At 35.6% G+C, this 16,722-nt stretch overlaps 3 protein-coding genes across 3 annotated transcripts; all 3 read left to right on the top strand.

The window, feature by feature from the left end:
* The first annotated feature begins 1,263 nt into the window (after positions 1-1,263).
* On the top strand, positions 1,264-6,646 carry LOC113701377 (chromatin assembly factor 1 subunit FAS2-like). Its single transcript, XM_027221991.2, has 12 exons — positions 1,264-1,654; positions 2,177-2,288; positions 3,337-3,363; positions 3,491-3,563; positions 4,066-4,169; positions 4,321-4,532; positions 4,626-4,722; positions 5,204-5,276; positions 5,499-5,587; positions 5,679-5,817; positions 5,931-6,031; positions 6,123-6,646. The coding sequence occupies exons 1-12, from the start codon at positions 1,541-1,543 to the stop codon at positions 6,332-6,334; spliced, it is 1,353 nt and encodes a 450-aa protein (XP_027077792.1). The 5' UTR covers positions 1,264-1,540; the 3' UTR covers positions 6,335-6,646.
* A 4,761-nt stretch (positions 6,647-11,407) lies between these two features.
* LOC140010862 (uncharacterized) lies at positions 11,408-12,797 on the top strand. The gene has a single exon (XM_072058414.1). The coding sequence runs from the start codon at positions 11,451-11,453 to the stop codon at positions 12,600-12,602; it is 1,152 nt and encodes a 383-aa protein (XP_071914515.1). The 5' UTR covers positions 11,408-11,450; the 3' UTR covers positions 12,603-12,797.
* Positions 12,798-13,762: 965 nt separating this feature from the next.
* On the top strand, positions 13,763-14,789 carry LOC140011259 (uncharacterized). The gene is made up of 2 exons (XM_072060035.1): positions 13,763-14,321; positions 14,596-14,789. Exons 1-2 carry the CDS (start codon positions 13,763-13,765, stop codon positions 14,787-14,789), a joined length of 753 nt encoding a protein of 250 aa, XP_071916136.1.
* Positions 14,790-16,722: the final 1,933 nt, after the last annotated feature.

Genomic DNA, 16,722 nt, shown 5'->3' with positions numbered 1-16,722 from the left:
ATTTTCTTCTTTTGAATACAAGATTTAAAATTAGATCTTGTTTAAAAAAAGGTTAAAGCATTGATTTTTGACGATTGAATTGAAATGAAAGAGTGAAAATGGATTTGCAGCAGAGGGGGAGCTCACAATGATTTGGAGTTAGAAGTAAGGAAGAAAAAAAATTCAATAAAAAGGAAACATAAGAAAACCAGTTTTTACTTGTTTTTTCGATTTCTGGTCAAACTCCGTTTTTGATCGGATCGACCGAATTTCTACCAACTCAAATTTTTAAAATAATTGGAACCAAACACTTGATCGGTTCTCGGTTCGACCGGTCAGATCGACCAATCTGTTCCAAATTTAAAAACATGGGTGAAATGAGTTTTAGGACCAAGCGGACAAACTTTTTTTATATCTAAAAGACTATTGTAGTTGATTTTAAATGTGAGAGATAAAATTTTTTTTTTTTTTTTTGAAAATGTGAGGGACTAATTTAGTAAATTTCCGCTTTTTTCCTTGACTGTTCATTTTGTTCTCACCTCTGTCTATAAAGGACATCTGTTTGGATTCAGACTTTTTTGAAAAATAAATTTTTCATTTACAATGTTACAGTAATACACAAACAAAAACAACTTCAAAAACACCATATCCATACAATATATCAAAAACAACTCCAAATATACAAAAAATATACACAACTACCCATTACTCTCCACCACCATGGCCACCACCTTACCACCACCACCCCCACACTCACGACCCTCTCTCCTATCTCTCTTCGTCCATCTTTCCTCCCTCTCTCCTCCTCCTCCTCCTTCTTTCCTCTTCCTCTCTCTCCTTCTCCTTCCTCCTTTCTTTTTTTCCTTTCCCTGCCCCCCAGTTTCCTTCCCCTCGACTAACCGCAACCTTCCTGGTCACGATCAAATCTAATCGCGACCAAGACGGGCGTGGTTAGAGTGGTGGCTAAAATCGCAGCCACTACCTGCAAGCAGGAGAGTGGTTTGGAGTTGGGGGGAAGGAGGGGAGGGGGGAGAAGGAAGAGGAAAGAGGGAGGAGGAGGAGATGAAGAGAAAGGAGAGAGGAGAAGGAAAAGGGAGGGGATAGTGTAGTTCGTGTAAAATTTTAAAAAAAATATCCTAAAAAAATTGTAAATTATAAAAATGCTCAAAAACATATTTTAAAAATATCTCTAAAAAACAATCCAAAAAATATATACAATAGAAATTTTTCATATACACAATTATAATAAAATTTTGAAAAATACCTCCAAAAACAGCTAATCTAAACACACTCGATTTACGAAGCGGCGGCCTTCTCCCACCAATTTCCCGCCAAAAAAACAAACCGATCCTCCCCAATAAACCCAAATCCCCCCCAAATCGAAAACCCACACAAAACGCCTAATAAGCTCATCAATTCTTTCTGCTTCACATTTTCTTCATCTAAACCCCAATAACTTCTGCCCAAATCCCTCCCCAGAGAAGTCTGAAACACAAAAACATTCAAGATTTTCCAATTACTTCAAATTTTTTTTGTGAAAAAAGGGAAAAAGAGAAGGAAAATGAAGGGTGGAACAGTTCAAATTAATTGGCACGACACCAAACCAGTCTTAACCCTAGATTTTCACTCTCTCTCAGGTCTCCTAGCTACCGGCGGTGCCGATTTCGACATAAAGGTGATACTACGTCGTTTCCTTCTACTAATTTTTTCCTCTGACTTTTTTATCAGTTATGCCTTTTTCTTTTTTAATTTATGTACAATTTTAATTCCTGGTTAGGTGCGAAATTTCTCTTTTTTATAATTTATTTGTATGGATTTTCTTTTTTTTATTTGGTGTTATCATTTCTTTACTTGTGTGTCTTACATAAAAAAATTCTAAATATTATATCTGAAGCTGGTATTTAATTGTCTTTATTTATACTTAGACTGCAAAATTGAAGCTTTACCTAATATTTCTGCAATTACTATGGAAAGGCAAAAGGATGGCAAAGATATTTCATGATTTGGTCATTTCGGGTTGGTATAGTAATGAAATGGGAATCAAGATCGGTACTGCATGCTTTAGTTACAGAGAAAATGGCTTTCTGGGATTCACTTCTTTGATGTTAGAAGTTTATTTTCTGGAAAAAGAAATGATTTTGGTGAAATGTGGCATAATGTGAAGTGAATTCTTGACTTTTCAAAATGCAATTTTCAGCTATGGGAGATAAGTTCTGGTGAAGAGCAAAACAGGGGTCCTGGAGCTTCATATAAAACTAACCTATCTTACCACGGTTCAGCAGTAAATGTGCTTCGCTTTTCTCCTTCTGGTAAGGTTGTCAGTATTCCCGATTGAGAACAATTATGATATGTAATCTGAGAGACGAATATTATGTTCTGTTATCAAGATCTTCATTTGCTTGCCTTTGTTAAGCATGGGTTAGTAGTTTTCTCATTTGAAATGCTTGCAATGTGTTATGCAGTATTACAATTTTTAAGAATGTGAGCCTCTATGTGCGTCTAAGCTTTTAATGGAGAGAACAATCATCTTTGATTGCATAACTGCAATGATATATAATTCTTGGTATTTATCAACTTTTTTCCTCGAGAGAATATAGAACATAATATCATGTACTGAAACCTATAGATCTTCCCAGTTGATAAGTTTTAGTGGTTGTACAATCATGATTTTTTTTTTTTTGCATGAAGATGCCATTTTGGTTGCCTGTGCATTGTAATGGAGTCAATCTCAATCTTGAAGTTGAACAGCTTCCGAATCCAACATCTGTCTACTAGTTGCACATAACACATTCCACACTCTGGATGAGTATGATTCAACTTCTCTATGGACAAAAGTTGAGCATAATAGTCTTCAACTTATCTAACACAGCATGTCATCCTAAAAAGATCTTTTTTTCCCTTTAGTACTGAAAGACAAGGACGAATCAACAATAATGGACCTTCCAGACCTTATTTTGTTTGATAATGATGATAGCATTTCGGAGCTTCAAAAGATGAGAAATGTTCAGGGAGCATGATATATATATATATATATATATATATATATATATATATGTACTTTTCTATTGATTGGTGTTGCTTTGAGATATGTTTGGTTTTGGTTTGCTTTTACCTGGAAGATTGCATTTGAATGACCAGCTTTCCCAAGTTTTTTCTGTTGATTAGTTTTTGAAGTTTCATCGAGAGTCCTTTAGTTTGTCAGGTTAAGTGTTTCTTTCCTTATCGAGATTTTATGCTAAACTTAAATGTATGGCCCCAAAATCTCTTTATATGTCTGCCTGTGTATTCATTACTTCCAAAATTATCATTGTCATGTCTGCTGTAAATTCGGAGATCTGATTCACAGTAACTATGCAGGAGAACAACTGGCATCTGGTGCTGATGGTATGAATAAGATTCTGGAATCAGCTTTTCATACTTAATTGTTGTTAGTTATATCCTTTCTTTTATTACCTGCCTTGGTATCTACATCTGTGATGTCAATTTCTGAGCTTAACTTTTTCTAGTATAGGTGGTGAACTTGTCCTATGGAAGTTACATTCTAATGATGCTGGAGAAACATGGAAGTTCTTGAAGATATTATCGTAAGCTATCACTGATGTCATGTTTATTCCCATAGTTGACTAACTCTTGTTTCTCTTATGGATTATTTCCTTTCTATTGCTATCTCTTTTTGTGACTTATAATTAATTTGAACCCTTCAGGGTGTATAATGGGTGGTGGGAGAATGGGAGTGTTCAATTTTATGTTTGACCTTACCTTAGCCAGTTTGACGAATACCTGGGTGCAGTGATCCCATCAAATTAATTCTAGCCCAAGAATTTAAGCCTGACTCCAGAATCAAGACCATGTAATAATACATTTGGTACAAAAACAATCTTTTGTTTTGTAGTCTTAATTAAAAGATCTTGTCTTACTGTTTGAGAATGTGGTGAACTAATCATGGTCTAGTTATATAACATGTCTTGTCATTGCTGCATCAAATGGATTGATGTCAATATGAATTCTCAGCAGCAATGGCAGGCGAATGATTTCAGGACAAGGGGTATTGCTTTTGCTTCCGTACTGACTAATGACCTTTTCTAGGTTTCATCGTAAGGATGTATTGGACTTGCAGTGGTCCACTGATGGTACATTTCTTATTTCTGGATCTGTTGACAACACTTGTATCATATGGGATGTGAATAAAGGTAGGGCAGCGAATGCGAGCTGTTATATTATTTGTGCATCAGTTGATAGCTCTTGCGCATATAGTTAGTGAAGATGCAGAAGAAAATCTGAAGCTGTTAGATGTTCAGACATTGTTCTTAGTAAACCTATTGGTTGATGTTAACCTTTCAGGTTCTGTGCATCAAATTTTAGATGGCCATTCTCATTATGTCCAAGGTGTTGCATGGGATCCATTAGCTAAGTTTTTAGCTTCGCTCAGCTCAGATAGAACCTGCAGGATTTATGTCAACAAGCCATCTAAAACAAAAGGAAATGATAGGATGAACTACATTTGTCAGTATGTCATATCAAGGTTGGAACCACAGACTACAGATGAATCCAAGGTTAGAAATTTCTTCTGCTGGCACATGCCAGAACTAAATCTCTTTTTTTCTTTTCCTTTTTTTAAGAGTCTTATATGTGGTATCAAAATGCAGACAGCTAAAAATCACCTCTTCCATGATGAGACACTGCCATCTTTTTTCCGAAGATTAGCTTGGTCTCCTGATGGATCATTTTTACTTGTGCCTGCAGGTATTGCTTTAATAAGTTGTTATTTTGACATTTCTCTAATAAGTTGCTTTAATAAGTTCTTTTTGTCTCTTGGCATTATCTATCCTCTCCTCTGCACTGCACCTCACCTCTCAGAATTTTTGACATTCTCCTTTAGTATTTATTGTTCATTCCCAAACATCAAGGAGAAAGGAGGAATGCCGTACCTTCATTACTTAGTTATATTGAGGAAATATTAGATGGTTTCCTGCACACATGGTGCTAGTGAATATTGGACTAAATGTACTTTTATGTTGCTAAATAAACATCCATGCAATCTTTGATCCTTATCTGGAGATCTTTTTCATGTGCTTTATGTTAGCAGTGCAGTTGGTGTGGTTGCCATGGAGTGAACCATCTTACTCCTGTTCCTATATTTTCTTGTCATTTTTCACTGGAGATTAAGAGGCCAGTTAATGTTTTATGCATTAGAATGCTACTAATGATTTATGTGCTCTATCAGGTTCTTTCAAACATACACCATCTTCTGAATTTGTAAATGCTGCCTATATCCTTTCTAGAAATGATCTTTCTAGGTAAGTCTACTCTTCATTTTTATTTTAATCACAAGTATCTTATCAGCTTGTTTCTAGATATGATAGATTAGCATTTTTTTTCCCCTGTACTCTTGTCCTTAAGATTACATGTGAAATTGCATACTTATTTGGACATTAATCATGGTCATTGATACATTTTTCATTTAACAGGGCTGTACCTTTTGTTTAACTAAACCTTTTTTTTTTTTGGTCAACGTTTAGACCTGCTTTGATGCTTCCTGGTGCCAGCAAACCTGTTGTGGCAGTGCGGTTCTGCCCTGTGAGATTTAGCTTGCGAGGATTAAAGTCATGTAATTTTTTGTTAAAATCATATTCTAGATCCTTTTCAGTGTACCGTATGGCTTCTATATTTGATGAGAAATCCACTTGGTAATTGTACAGCTGACTTCTTTAGGCTCCCTTATCGCCTTATCTTTGCGCTGGCCACTTTGAACTCTTTATATATCTATGATACGGAGGGTATTGAACCAATAGCAATCCTGGCTGGACTTCATTATGCAGCTATAACTGACATTGCCTGGTACTTTTAGTTGTTCTATTTAGGTTTAGTGCTGCTCTTATCAGCAGCAATGCTGATAGAAGTAAATCCTGAACTTTGGTTGCTTACTGTTTATACTTTTTTTATGTGAACAGGTCACCAAATGGCAAATATTTGGCATTGTCCTCACAAGATGGCTATTGTACTCTCCTAGAATTTCAAAATCAGGAGCTGGGATCATCGGTCCCTGTTTCAGGTTTATTTTTGAACTTATACTGACAAATGCATCTCACAAAGTCTTCCAATCATGATTGTCATTTTCTGATCAGCCATGATTCATCTTGCAGAAGAGAGAAACATCGTGGATGACTGTAAAACTCTGCTGCAGGCGCAAGGGGCTTCTTTCACAAAAACTGAGCCTGACAACAGCCTTGATGGTGCAGAAAGTGAGAAGGCTGAAGCTCATAATGACGAAAAGCAAGCTTCCACAGCTACATTGGCCACTCCCACAGCAAATAAGCCTGCCAAAAGGCGTATAACTCCTATTGTCATTGACTGACTGTAATGTTCCTATCTGTATAGAATGACACCCTTCTTTTCCATTTTTCCTCTTCTGCGTTTTTGGGTGTGGAAGGGTTGTGGATGGGTGGTGAGTGGAAGAGCAAAAGTAGCAATAGTTAATGTAATAGGTATCTAGACAGCTTCTCATGAAGTTAGGCAAATTGCCACTGTTTAAAAAAGAAACAGATTTGCAGTTATGTGGTATATTCCGCTTGTAGCATGTACAGGAGTCATCTACACTTCGCGTTGCGTAATTGAGGACTCCATCATTGTTTGCATAAGATATGCTACACTTAAACTCTCCCAAGTATTTTGTGTCAGCTTGAGTGGGAATTTGATTCATGTGCTAGTTCGTGCTTTTCGAACCTTTGACCTTCTTCTTATACTTTTCTTTTCTCTTACTTTGTTCCAATGTCTTTCTTCTTTTTGACCTGGTTGATTAGAAATTTCAATGAGTTGAATTGTTTATCCCTTTGGTGTGTATTCTTTTTGCAATATCTTGAACACAATAAACCTGTGAAAAATGACAAGAATTTTTTTAGGAAAACAAAAATGCCACTCTTTAATTTCGTATTTCTTTTGTACTATTACCCAAAATTTTAGACGAAGAATTGTAACATGTAAATTTACAAGAAGTAAATCCTTGGAATCACCTAACAGCATAAACTGGACTAACTAGGACAAGGGTCTCATTGAGTAGTTCGTCTAAGAAAATTTTGTAAACAAATGACAAAGGAAATTAGATATTGAACCAAGGAAAAGGAAGTGTGGGAATGGAAACTTGTCCATCGATATTGGAAATTGAACGAAGGATTCCAAAAACTGTGACAAGATTTCCTTTCCATAGTAGGGTAAGTCGGTTATCCACTTTTTGGTAACTTTCAGTGTCTGCTGCAGTTTCCCATATTGCACCCTTCAGATCCCTATATAATCTCAGTTGGAGTCAAGAATCAATCATTCTTCAAGCAAGAGACGATTGAAGTTCAGTTTCCCTGGAAGTCGAGAATCAATCATTCTTCAGGCAAAGAGATAATCGAAGTTCACTTTCTTGGATTTCCATCTTCCAGGGGGAAGGAAAGTGCTTCATGGAAGACATGGACTGCAACAACAATCCCAGTTGGAAAGAATCATCTCATGGCCCTGATGATGATGATGATGAAGCAGAAGAATCATGTTATCGTCTTCTCCTGATTGGCTTTTGCATGTTCACAACTTGGATGGCAGTAAACGCTGCGATAATGGGAGCCACCAACTGCATTCAGCTGGCTAGCCAGGAGCCTGTTGGCAGTTCTGGGCGGGCATACCACATTGGCCTTGCCGCTTTTATGATTCCCATTGGCGTAATTTATGTTGTTATATGTGCTGCTTTTCTTTTTGTGCTTCTTGCTGATTGCTTCTCAATATTAGAGAGAATTTTCATCGGAGGCAAGGCAGTAAAATCATCCCCGTCCTCTTTTTGTCCTGATGAGGACTCCGACATTGAAAAGGGCGTTCAAAGTGAAGAAAACATCAAGAAGCGAAGGTATGGGGTAGTCAAGATATACAACATATGAGTTCGTGATGCACGAATACCAATCACTTCTCAACACTAATCATGAAATCAAGCACTAATGGTGAAGCTACTCCCTTCTGAAGTTGCAACAATATATTTGTTTGTTTATTTTTGGTTTACAGTTATCAAAGTAGGAAGAGGGATTCCGAGAAAATTATGTTTTGAAAGGGTGATTTTCTTTAGTAGAATATTTTCTTGTAAAGCAGATTCCTTAGAAAGAAATGTTAAAGGTTTTCTTTAGTTTTAACGTTAGCAACTTCTTATGTTCCATGATATTAACAAGTTAGTCGATGGTTATTTATTGTAATCGTATTCTTCAATCTTTCGCGTTTCCTTTTTGCTTTTCTCTGGGAAATATTCTTGTTTTAGATGATTGATTGCTTTTTCACCTAGCTATATCATATAATATATATATATATGCAGTGGTGCTTCAGAAATTTTACCTTGAACTTTCTCTGCCACCGAAAAACGAAAAATAGATATTTGATCCCTAGGTGTCCAACTAGGCCTGTTAATTGGGTCATATGAGTCAGATTTTGACGCACTCAAATCTAACTCACACAAAATATCAATCTTTTGAATTCAAACTCAACTCAATTAGACTTATATTTTTTGTAGCTCATGTTCCACTCACCAAAAAAGTAGGGTATTGAAACGAATTCGGATTGGCCCAAACTCAAGTCATGTATTTTTTCAATTGATAAATGAAATAACCAACCAATCTATAGATGTTTTTCTAATATCTTGAATTTTATGATAAAAAAATAATATAGCTCACCAATCGCTAAAATCGATCTAATGGCGAGAGGAGGGTTTTAGAGTCTTCCCCATTGCTAAATTGAACGTTCGAATTTTGTGCCTCACAGTTAGGAGTGGAATGATTTTGTGCCTGACAATTAGGGGTGGAATGTTAAAAAAAAAAAAAAAAACAAGAAGAAGAAGAAAAACCTTCATAGTTTGCCATCTAAAATTCAACCATTTAACTAGATTTGTTTAGGAAAAATATTTTATTCCAAACTCAACTCAATTCATATTGCATAAGGCTCAACCCAATAAATTGTCGCACCACACCCCCAAAAAAAAAAGGTGAAATGGGAATTGCGCAACGAATGAACTAATTTTCAATGGACGGGCTATTCATCCTTTGTATAACACTGAAAAATGTGTGTCCCATTGTTATTATTTTCCTCTTTGAATTAAAACAAAAGATGCGATAGTTTTATCATTATTTTCATAATCTTTGTCTTTATGTTTTTTTTCTTCACTTGTGTTAATATTGATACCAGATGTTAAATGCAATTTGCCAACATTTATTCTTAATTATTATTGGAAAATACTGGGTGTCTGCAGCTAATGTGTGATTATGTGCGAAAGAGAAAATTTACGTAAAAATAATGGATGAGTGACTATTATTATCAGTGTATGTGGCTGTCTTCGGTAGCTTTCTCCGATAGAGTTTCTACTTCCATTGGCTCTCCCTCCCCCTAAATTAGGATAGATTAGGTTATAAAAATATTACGTTGCGACAAAAAAAAAAAAAAAAGATTGCCATTGTACTAGTGTCTATTGACAATGCGTGGCTTAAGGATTTTGTACGGTTTCCTTAAAAAATAAAAAAAAAATGGATTTTGTACGGTATTTTAGGTACTCATCGACACACATGAACTTAATATATTTTCTCTACTTTATATTTCTTGAGTTTCACTTTTTGAAAGCAAAATCAATACGTGGAATACTATTTGACTAGTGGCTCTCTGTATATCTGAGACAAATCCAAAAAATAAATGGGTTATAGTTAAATCGCAAATTGGGTTATACTTTCAATTTGATTTTAATTTAGGGTGTAAATTGTAACTATAGATTTAAAGGAGGGGTTCTAGTGCACCTATGCCAATTATATATATATATATATATATATATATATATATATATATATATATATATATATATATATATATTCGTGTGTGTCTGTGTGTATATGTATACATATATGTATGTATATAAAAGCAACCATTGGTATCAGTGGATGCGTCGAACTGCGACCACTCGATGTCAGGACCTAAAGAGGCTTCCCCAGTACCAGCCTAGCCAACCCGGGGCTTTGTGTGGTTTAGTAAGCTCTCTGCTTATTTATACTTTTATCTTGAATTAGTGCTTAATCATAATATTTAACTTCAAACAATTTAATATCCCTTTTTAGGTCTAGTCAATTTACTTTCCTCATTTTTATCTTGATTTTGAATTTTGGAAGGTCAAATTCTAATCAAAATTATATTTTCACGATTTCTTACCATACGTAAGTCGATTTGATTTGATCTTCTAAATCTCACTGTCTTTAGACATGTTCGAATTCGTCCTTATTTTAAATTTCAACAACTTATCAAGATCATTTTCAACCAAGATCTTGTCCAAATTCTTCCAAATAGCCACTTGCCTTCTCTAGTCAAACCGACCCTTGCCTTCTTGACTCATCCATCATCTTTATATATTTTTTTTCAAAAGTCTATCTAATAGGTGATTCGGAAGTCCTTTGGGTTTGGCTGTGAATTGAGCTTTTTTTTTTGTGAAGTTATGATCAGCTCAAACTTAGGCCCAGAAAAAAATTTAATTGGTGGGCTTAGACTCGGCTTGCTCGGATTTGAGCTATTTTGGCTCTTTTAATTTATTGCACTTCCAGTTTCGGGCTTAAAATTAGGCTGACTAAAATTCTAAAATATTGCCCTTTAAAATTATAGTTTAATAGAAGTATAAAATATTAAGTAAATAAAAAAATTTAGATAGTTAATAGAAGAGTAACCCAAATTAGTATTATAAAATTCTTGAACAATATTAAATATTAGAACAATGAATAATGCATAGCATAAATGTTAGTATAATACAATTTTAATACAACATATATATATGTGTGTGTGCACGCGCGCGCGGGGGGCTTAAATTAGGTTAAGCTTAGTTTTTCTTAAACTCAATCCATTTTTAACTTTGTTGCATATTTTAAAAACCCACACTCAACCTAACCTATACTACCAAGTAAGGTATTTTTTTTATAACCATGATAGAGTATTTACATTGTCATTTTGTAAGAGATTTTCTATTTATTTTGCGGTGTGTGATTTATTAAGTTCCATCACTTTGTTGTTTATACCTTTATCTCTTGCATTAGTACATTATCATCATATCTATTGTTTAGACAATTTAATTTCGTTACATTAAAGAAAAGTAAACTTTTATATACAAAAATATGGAATTTGCAAAACTACCAACCAAATAAAATTACAAAGGTAAAATCATCAAGACTTTTTAGGTTAAAATTTCTTAACTAATTAAAATAAGTTCAAACTATTTTAAATAAGCTAATTGCCAATTCTCCCATAGAGAAGAAATAAATAAATAAATGAATATTAGTTTATAAACTGTCTTGGGACAATTTTACATGACATACCGCTTTCTAATTCCTACTTTCCAAATTCTTATTCTTTCCGAATTGTCGTACTTAAACTCAACTGGCCGTTGCGTCAATTCTTCTCCGTAAAACTCACGCCTCCTTCAATTCTCGTATGCAACCATGGAGAAGAAGGCACTGAAGAGTTCGAAGTCTAAGCAATCCCTGAATTCCAAGGTATCCTTCAAAGTCTGCAAGAACAGGGTTGCTGGAATCAAGAAGAAGGCAATGGAGCTCGCATTGCTGTGTGATATACCCGTTTGTGTGGTGATCATTGATCCTAGTGGCAAAATCCAAACCTGGCCTGAGAATCACAATGATGTTCAATCTGTTCTTGACGAGTATTCTGAAAAAGAACAAGCTCGATCACTATCAGCCAAGAACAGAGAGCACCCTCCGAAGAAGTCGACAGATGGAGAAATTGATCCTGTCGAGTTGGTTAAGATATTGGACAGTAAAATTGAAGCAATCAAGAACAAGATTGAGGAAAGGATGGTCAAGAATGGTGCAGCGGCAATAAATGTTGCTGAAATTGATAAGATGCACCCTCTGAAGAAGTCGACAGATGGAGAAATTGATCGTGTCCAGTTGGTTAAGATACTGGACAGTAAAATTGAAGCAATCAAGAGCAAGATTGAGGAAAGGATCGTCAAGAACGGTGCAGCAGCAATAAATGTTGCTGAAATTGATAAGATGGATAATGCTGTTGATCTTTTCGACTTTGATCAGTATGAGATTGACAATGCTGCAGAGTATCTTGATGCTATTGATTTTCTCGATCAAGAAGAAACTGAAAACCCTGGAAAGGTTCTTGATTTTGTTGATCTTGACCCTGATCAGGATGAAAAAACTTCTACTTTGATTCAGTCGCCTCATCAGGAGGAAATTTCGCAGAAAAGAAGATTTCTTGGAAGTGGGTTTTCTGATTGGGAGGAGTCTTCCACTGATTTTAGTGATTGGGACCAACTCTGCACTGATTGGGAGAAATTTTCCGGTGATTTTGGTGAAGGGGCTGAAGTTTCTACTGATTTTGAGGTGAGGCGCCAAATCCCAATTGACTCTGATTTTGATATGCTGCCCCAATTGCAGAACAGCGATCCAATTGGTTCCAGTTACGAAAATCCCCTCCTTACGGGGTATGAATTTCCACAAATTCCTTTGGAAACAGACATTGCCATGGATGATCCCATGGCAGAACTTTTGCAGTTTGGAGATTTTCTGAGTGGGGATGTTGGAAATTCAGACTTTTCCATTCCTCTTATGGCTGGATTTTGATTTATTATTTGGGCAACATAGAATTGAACCATTGTAGCTGCAGGGGAATTTTCCTGTTTCGTGCACCCCTTCTTTTTGGTTTATCCCCATGAAGATTAATCCCATGTTCAAGATTAATCAAGAGGGATCTTTATACTTAATTAGATTTTTATTTTTCTCTTGTGGTAGTTCTTGTATTATTTGAGTAAATTGAGTCTTCTTCCTCTTTTGGTGTATTTACCGAAAGGATTGATATCTTGTTTTAATGTGAATTTGTATTTCCTTCAAATGAAAACTGTTAATGTTTCTTTACTGGTGTTGTCTTTTCTTTCTATCAAATTGCCTTTTCCCTCAATGTTTTATTTTATCCCTTTTAGTTGGTCCAAGTCTTGATGAAATTCCTATATGTGGGAGTTAGACTTTGGTTTTACGAAATATGCAATCAAGTCATGGGGGAAAAAATACTAATTTAGACTGTCTTTTGAACATAATTTGCCATGACTATATTCACAGTTCCCATGATTATGCCATTTTTCATTTAAATCCAGGTTTTGTCCGGTTTCACTGGTTTCCGGTCAAATCTGGCTTTTAAAAGGCAGTCTTTTAAGATGATTTGGACTGGATGCCTAGCCGGTTCCCAGTCGGACTAGCCGGTCTAGTTTGAATTTTAAAACATAGATATAAATTGCAAGCATGAGCAATTCAATCACAATCAATGAATAGATTGCAAAATGTTTAAGAAAAACTATTGAATAGCATGATTTGTGGAACTGCTAACAGATTGCAATAATTAGTTATTCACTTTGCTATTTTTTAAGCAATAGATAAGTAAAAATACTTGTTATGATTATGATTCCAGGATCTTATCTCTAGCAGATCTTTTTCCAGAGTTTTTCTCTAATTTTGTTTTCTTTATGCTATATAAAAGCATGGCTTATAACTCAATAAAATGTGACTTCTGCAATACAAAAGTTTTCATTCTTGTTCTACTTTCTCTACTCTAATAATCTAACAGAGTGGCACTAGAGCTTTCATCTTGAGGGATCTATGAGGATTGAGAGAGTTTAAACACCTTCTTTAAAACATTTACCCTTATTACAATGAATCCAGAGGTTTCCTCTACTCATCAACTTGGACCTCCCATATACGATGGAACAAATTATCAAATGTAGGCTGTCAGAATGGAAGCCTATCTTGGTAGAAATGATTTGTGGGAGCCTATAGAAGATGATTATGAAGTACTTCCTCTTCTAAACAATCCAACAATTGCTCAAATGAAACACCATAATGAGAGGAGACAAAGGAAATCGAAAGTCAAAGCAAGTCTACATGCAATTGTTACATCCACAATCTTTTCAAGAATCATGACATTGAAAACGGCGCATGAGATCTGGAATTTCTTGAAGAATGAATATGAAGGAGATGAAAAAATCAAAGGGATGCGAGTGTTGAACTTGATTCGAGAATTTGAGATGCAGAAGATGAAAGGATCAGAAACTATCAAAGACTATTCTGATAGACTCCTTGACATAGTCAATAAAGTAAGACTTCTTGGTACTAATTTTTTTGATTCTAGAATAGTTCAAAAAATTCTAGTTACAATCCCTGAAAAGTTTGAGGCTACAACCATGGCCTTGGAAAACTCAAAAGATCTGTCATGTATCATCTTGGCAGAATTGTTAAATGCACTACAGGCACAAGAACAAAGAAGGCTGATGAGGCAAGAAGAATCAGTGGAAGGTGCCTTTCAAGCCATATCACAAAACAACAACAGGGGCAAGAACATGAAGAACAACAAAAAAAGTGTCTGGAAACAACAAATCTCAAGTATTTCCACTTTGCCCTTATTGTAAAAAAACCAATCATCCACAAAAAAGGTGTTGGTGGAACCCAGATGTAAGATGTCACAAATGTGGTCAGTTAGGGCATGTGGAAAAGATATGCAAGTCTCAACAGCAACAAGGAGAAGCCAAGGCTGCGGAGAATTAACCGCAAGAGGAGCAATTGTTTGCAGATTCATGTTTCGCCACTAATAGCTCTGTGGAAAGCTGGCTTATAGACAGTGGTTCTACAAAACACATGACTTATGATCAAGAGCTTTTCAAAAAGCTTGATAAAACTGCTATTACTAGAGTCTGGATTGGAAATGGAGATAATCTTGCTATAAAAGGCATAGGACACGGGCAATTGAAGGGTACACAGGTTTGAAATTAATTTCTGATGTTTTATATGTTCAGAAATTGATCAAAACCTTTTGAGTATTCCTCAATTATTGGAAAAAGATTATATATGTATGTGTGCGCGTGCGTGGGGGCTTACATTGGGTTAAGCTTAATTTTTCTTAAACTCAATCCATTTTAACTTTGTTGCATATTTTAAAAACCCACACTCAATCTAACCTATACCAGCAAGTAATATATTTTTTATAACCATGATAGAATATTTGCATTGTCATTTTGTAAGAGATTTTCTATTTATTTTGCGCTGTGTGATTTATTGAGTTCCATCCCTTGGTTGTTTATACCTTTATCTCTTGCATTAGTACTTTATCATCATATCTATTGTTTAGACAATTTAATTTCGTTACATTAAAGAAAAGTAAACTTTTATATATAAAATTATGGAATTTGCAAAACCACCAACCAAATAAAATTACAAAGGTAAAATCATCAAGACTTTTTGGGTTAAAATTTCTTAACTAAAAAAATGCTTAAAATAAGTTCAAACTATTTTAAATAAGTTCATTGCCAATTCTCCCATAGGGAAGAAATAAATAAATAAATAAACAAATATTAGTTTACAAACAGTCTTGGGACAATATTTTACATAACATACCGCTTTCTAATTCCTACTTTCCAAATTCTTATTCTTTCCGAAGTGTAGTACTTAAACTCAACTGGCCGTTGCTTCAATTCTCGTCCGTAAAACTCATGCCTGCTTCAATTCTCGTATGCAACCATGGAGAAGAAGGCACTGAAGAGTTCGAAGTCTAAGCAATCCCTGAATTCTAAGGTATCCTTCAAAGTCTGCAAGAACAGGGTTGCTGGAATCAAGAAGAAGGCAATGGAGCTCGCATTGCTGTGTGATATACCAGTTTGTGTGGTGATCATTGAGCCTAGTGGCAAAATCCAAACCTGGCCTGAGAATCACAATGATGTTCAATCTGTTATTGACAAGTATTCTGAAAAAGAACAAGCTCGATCACTGTCAGCCAAGAACAGAGAGCACCCTCTGGAGAAGTCGACAGATGGAGAAATTGATCCTGTCGAGTTGGTTAAGATATTGGACAGTAAAATTGAAGCAATCAAGAACAAGATTGAGGAAAGGATGGTCAAGAATGGTGCAGCGGCAATAAATGTTGCTGAAACTGATAAGATGGATAATGCTGTTGATCTTTTCGACTTTGATCAGTATGAAATTGACAATGCTGCAGAGTATCTTGATGCGATTGATTTTCTCGATCAAGAAGAAACTGAAAACCCTGGAAAGGTTCTTGATTTTGTTGATCTTGACCCTGATCAGGATGAAAAAACTTCTACTGCAGAGTATCTTGATGCTATTGATTTTCTCGATCACGAAGAAACTGAAAACCCTGGAAAGGTTCTGGATTTTGTTGATCTTGACCCTGATAAGGATGAAAAAACTTGTACTTTGATTCAGTCGCCTCATCAGGAGGAAATTTCGCAATTTCTTGGAAGTGGGTTTTCTTATTGGGACGAATCTTCCACTGATTTTAGTGATTGGGACCAACTCTGCACTGATTGGGAGAAATTTTCCGGTGATTCTGGTGAAGGGGCTGAAGTTTCTACTGATTTTGAGGTGAGGCGCCAAATCCCAATTGACTCTGATTTTGATATGCTGCCCCAATTGCAGAACAGCGATCCAATTGGTTCCAGTTATGAAAACCCCCTCTTTACAGGGTATGAATTTCCACAAATTCCTTTGGAAACAGACATTGCCATGGATGATCCCATGACAGAACTTTTGCAATTTGGAGATTTTCTGAGTGGGGATGTTGGAAATTCAGACTTTTCCATTCCTCTTACGGCTGGATTTTGATTTATTTGGGCAACATAGAATTGAACCATTGTAGCTGCAGGGGAATTTTCCTGTTTCGTGCACCCCTTCTTTTTGGTTTATC

This window comes from Coffea arabica, chromosome 7e (genome assembly GCF_036785885.1).
Source record: "Coffea arabica cultivar ET-39 chromosome 7e, Coffea Arabica ET-39 HiFi, whole genome shotgun sequence".
NCBI classification, from domain to species: domain Eukaryota; kingdom Viridiplantae; phylum Streptophyta; class Magnoliopsida; order Gentianales; family Rubiaceae; genus Coffea; species Coffea arabica.
This window is presented reverse-complemented; position numbering and strand designations above follow the sequence as displayed.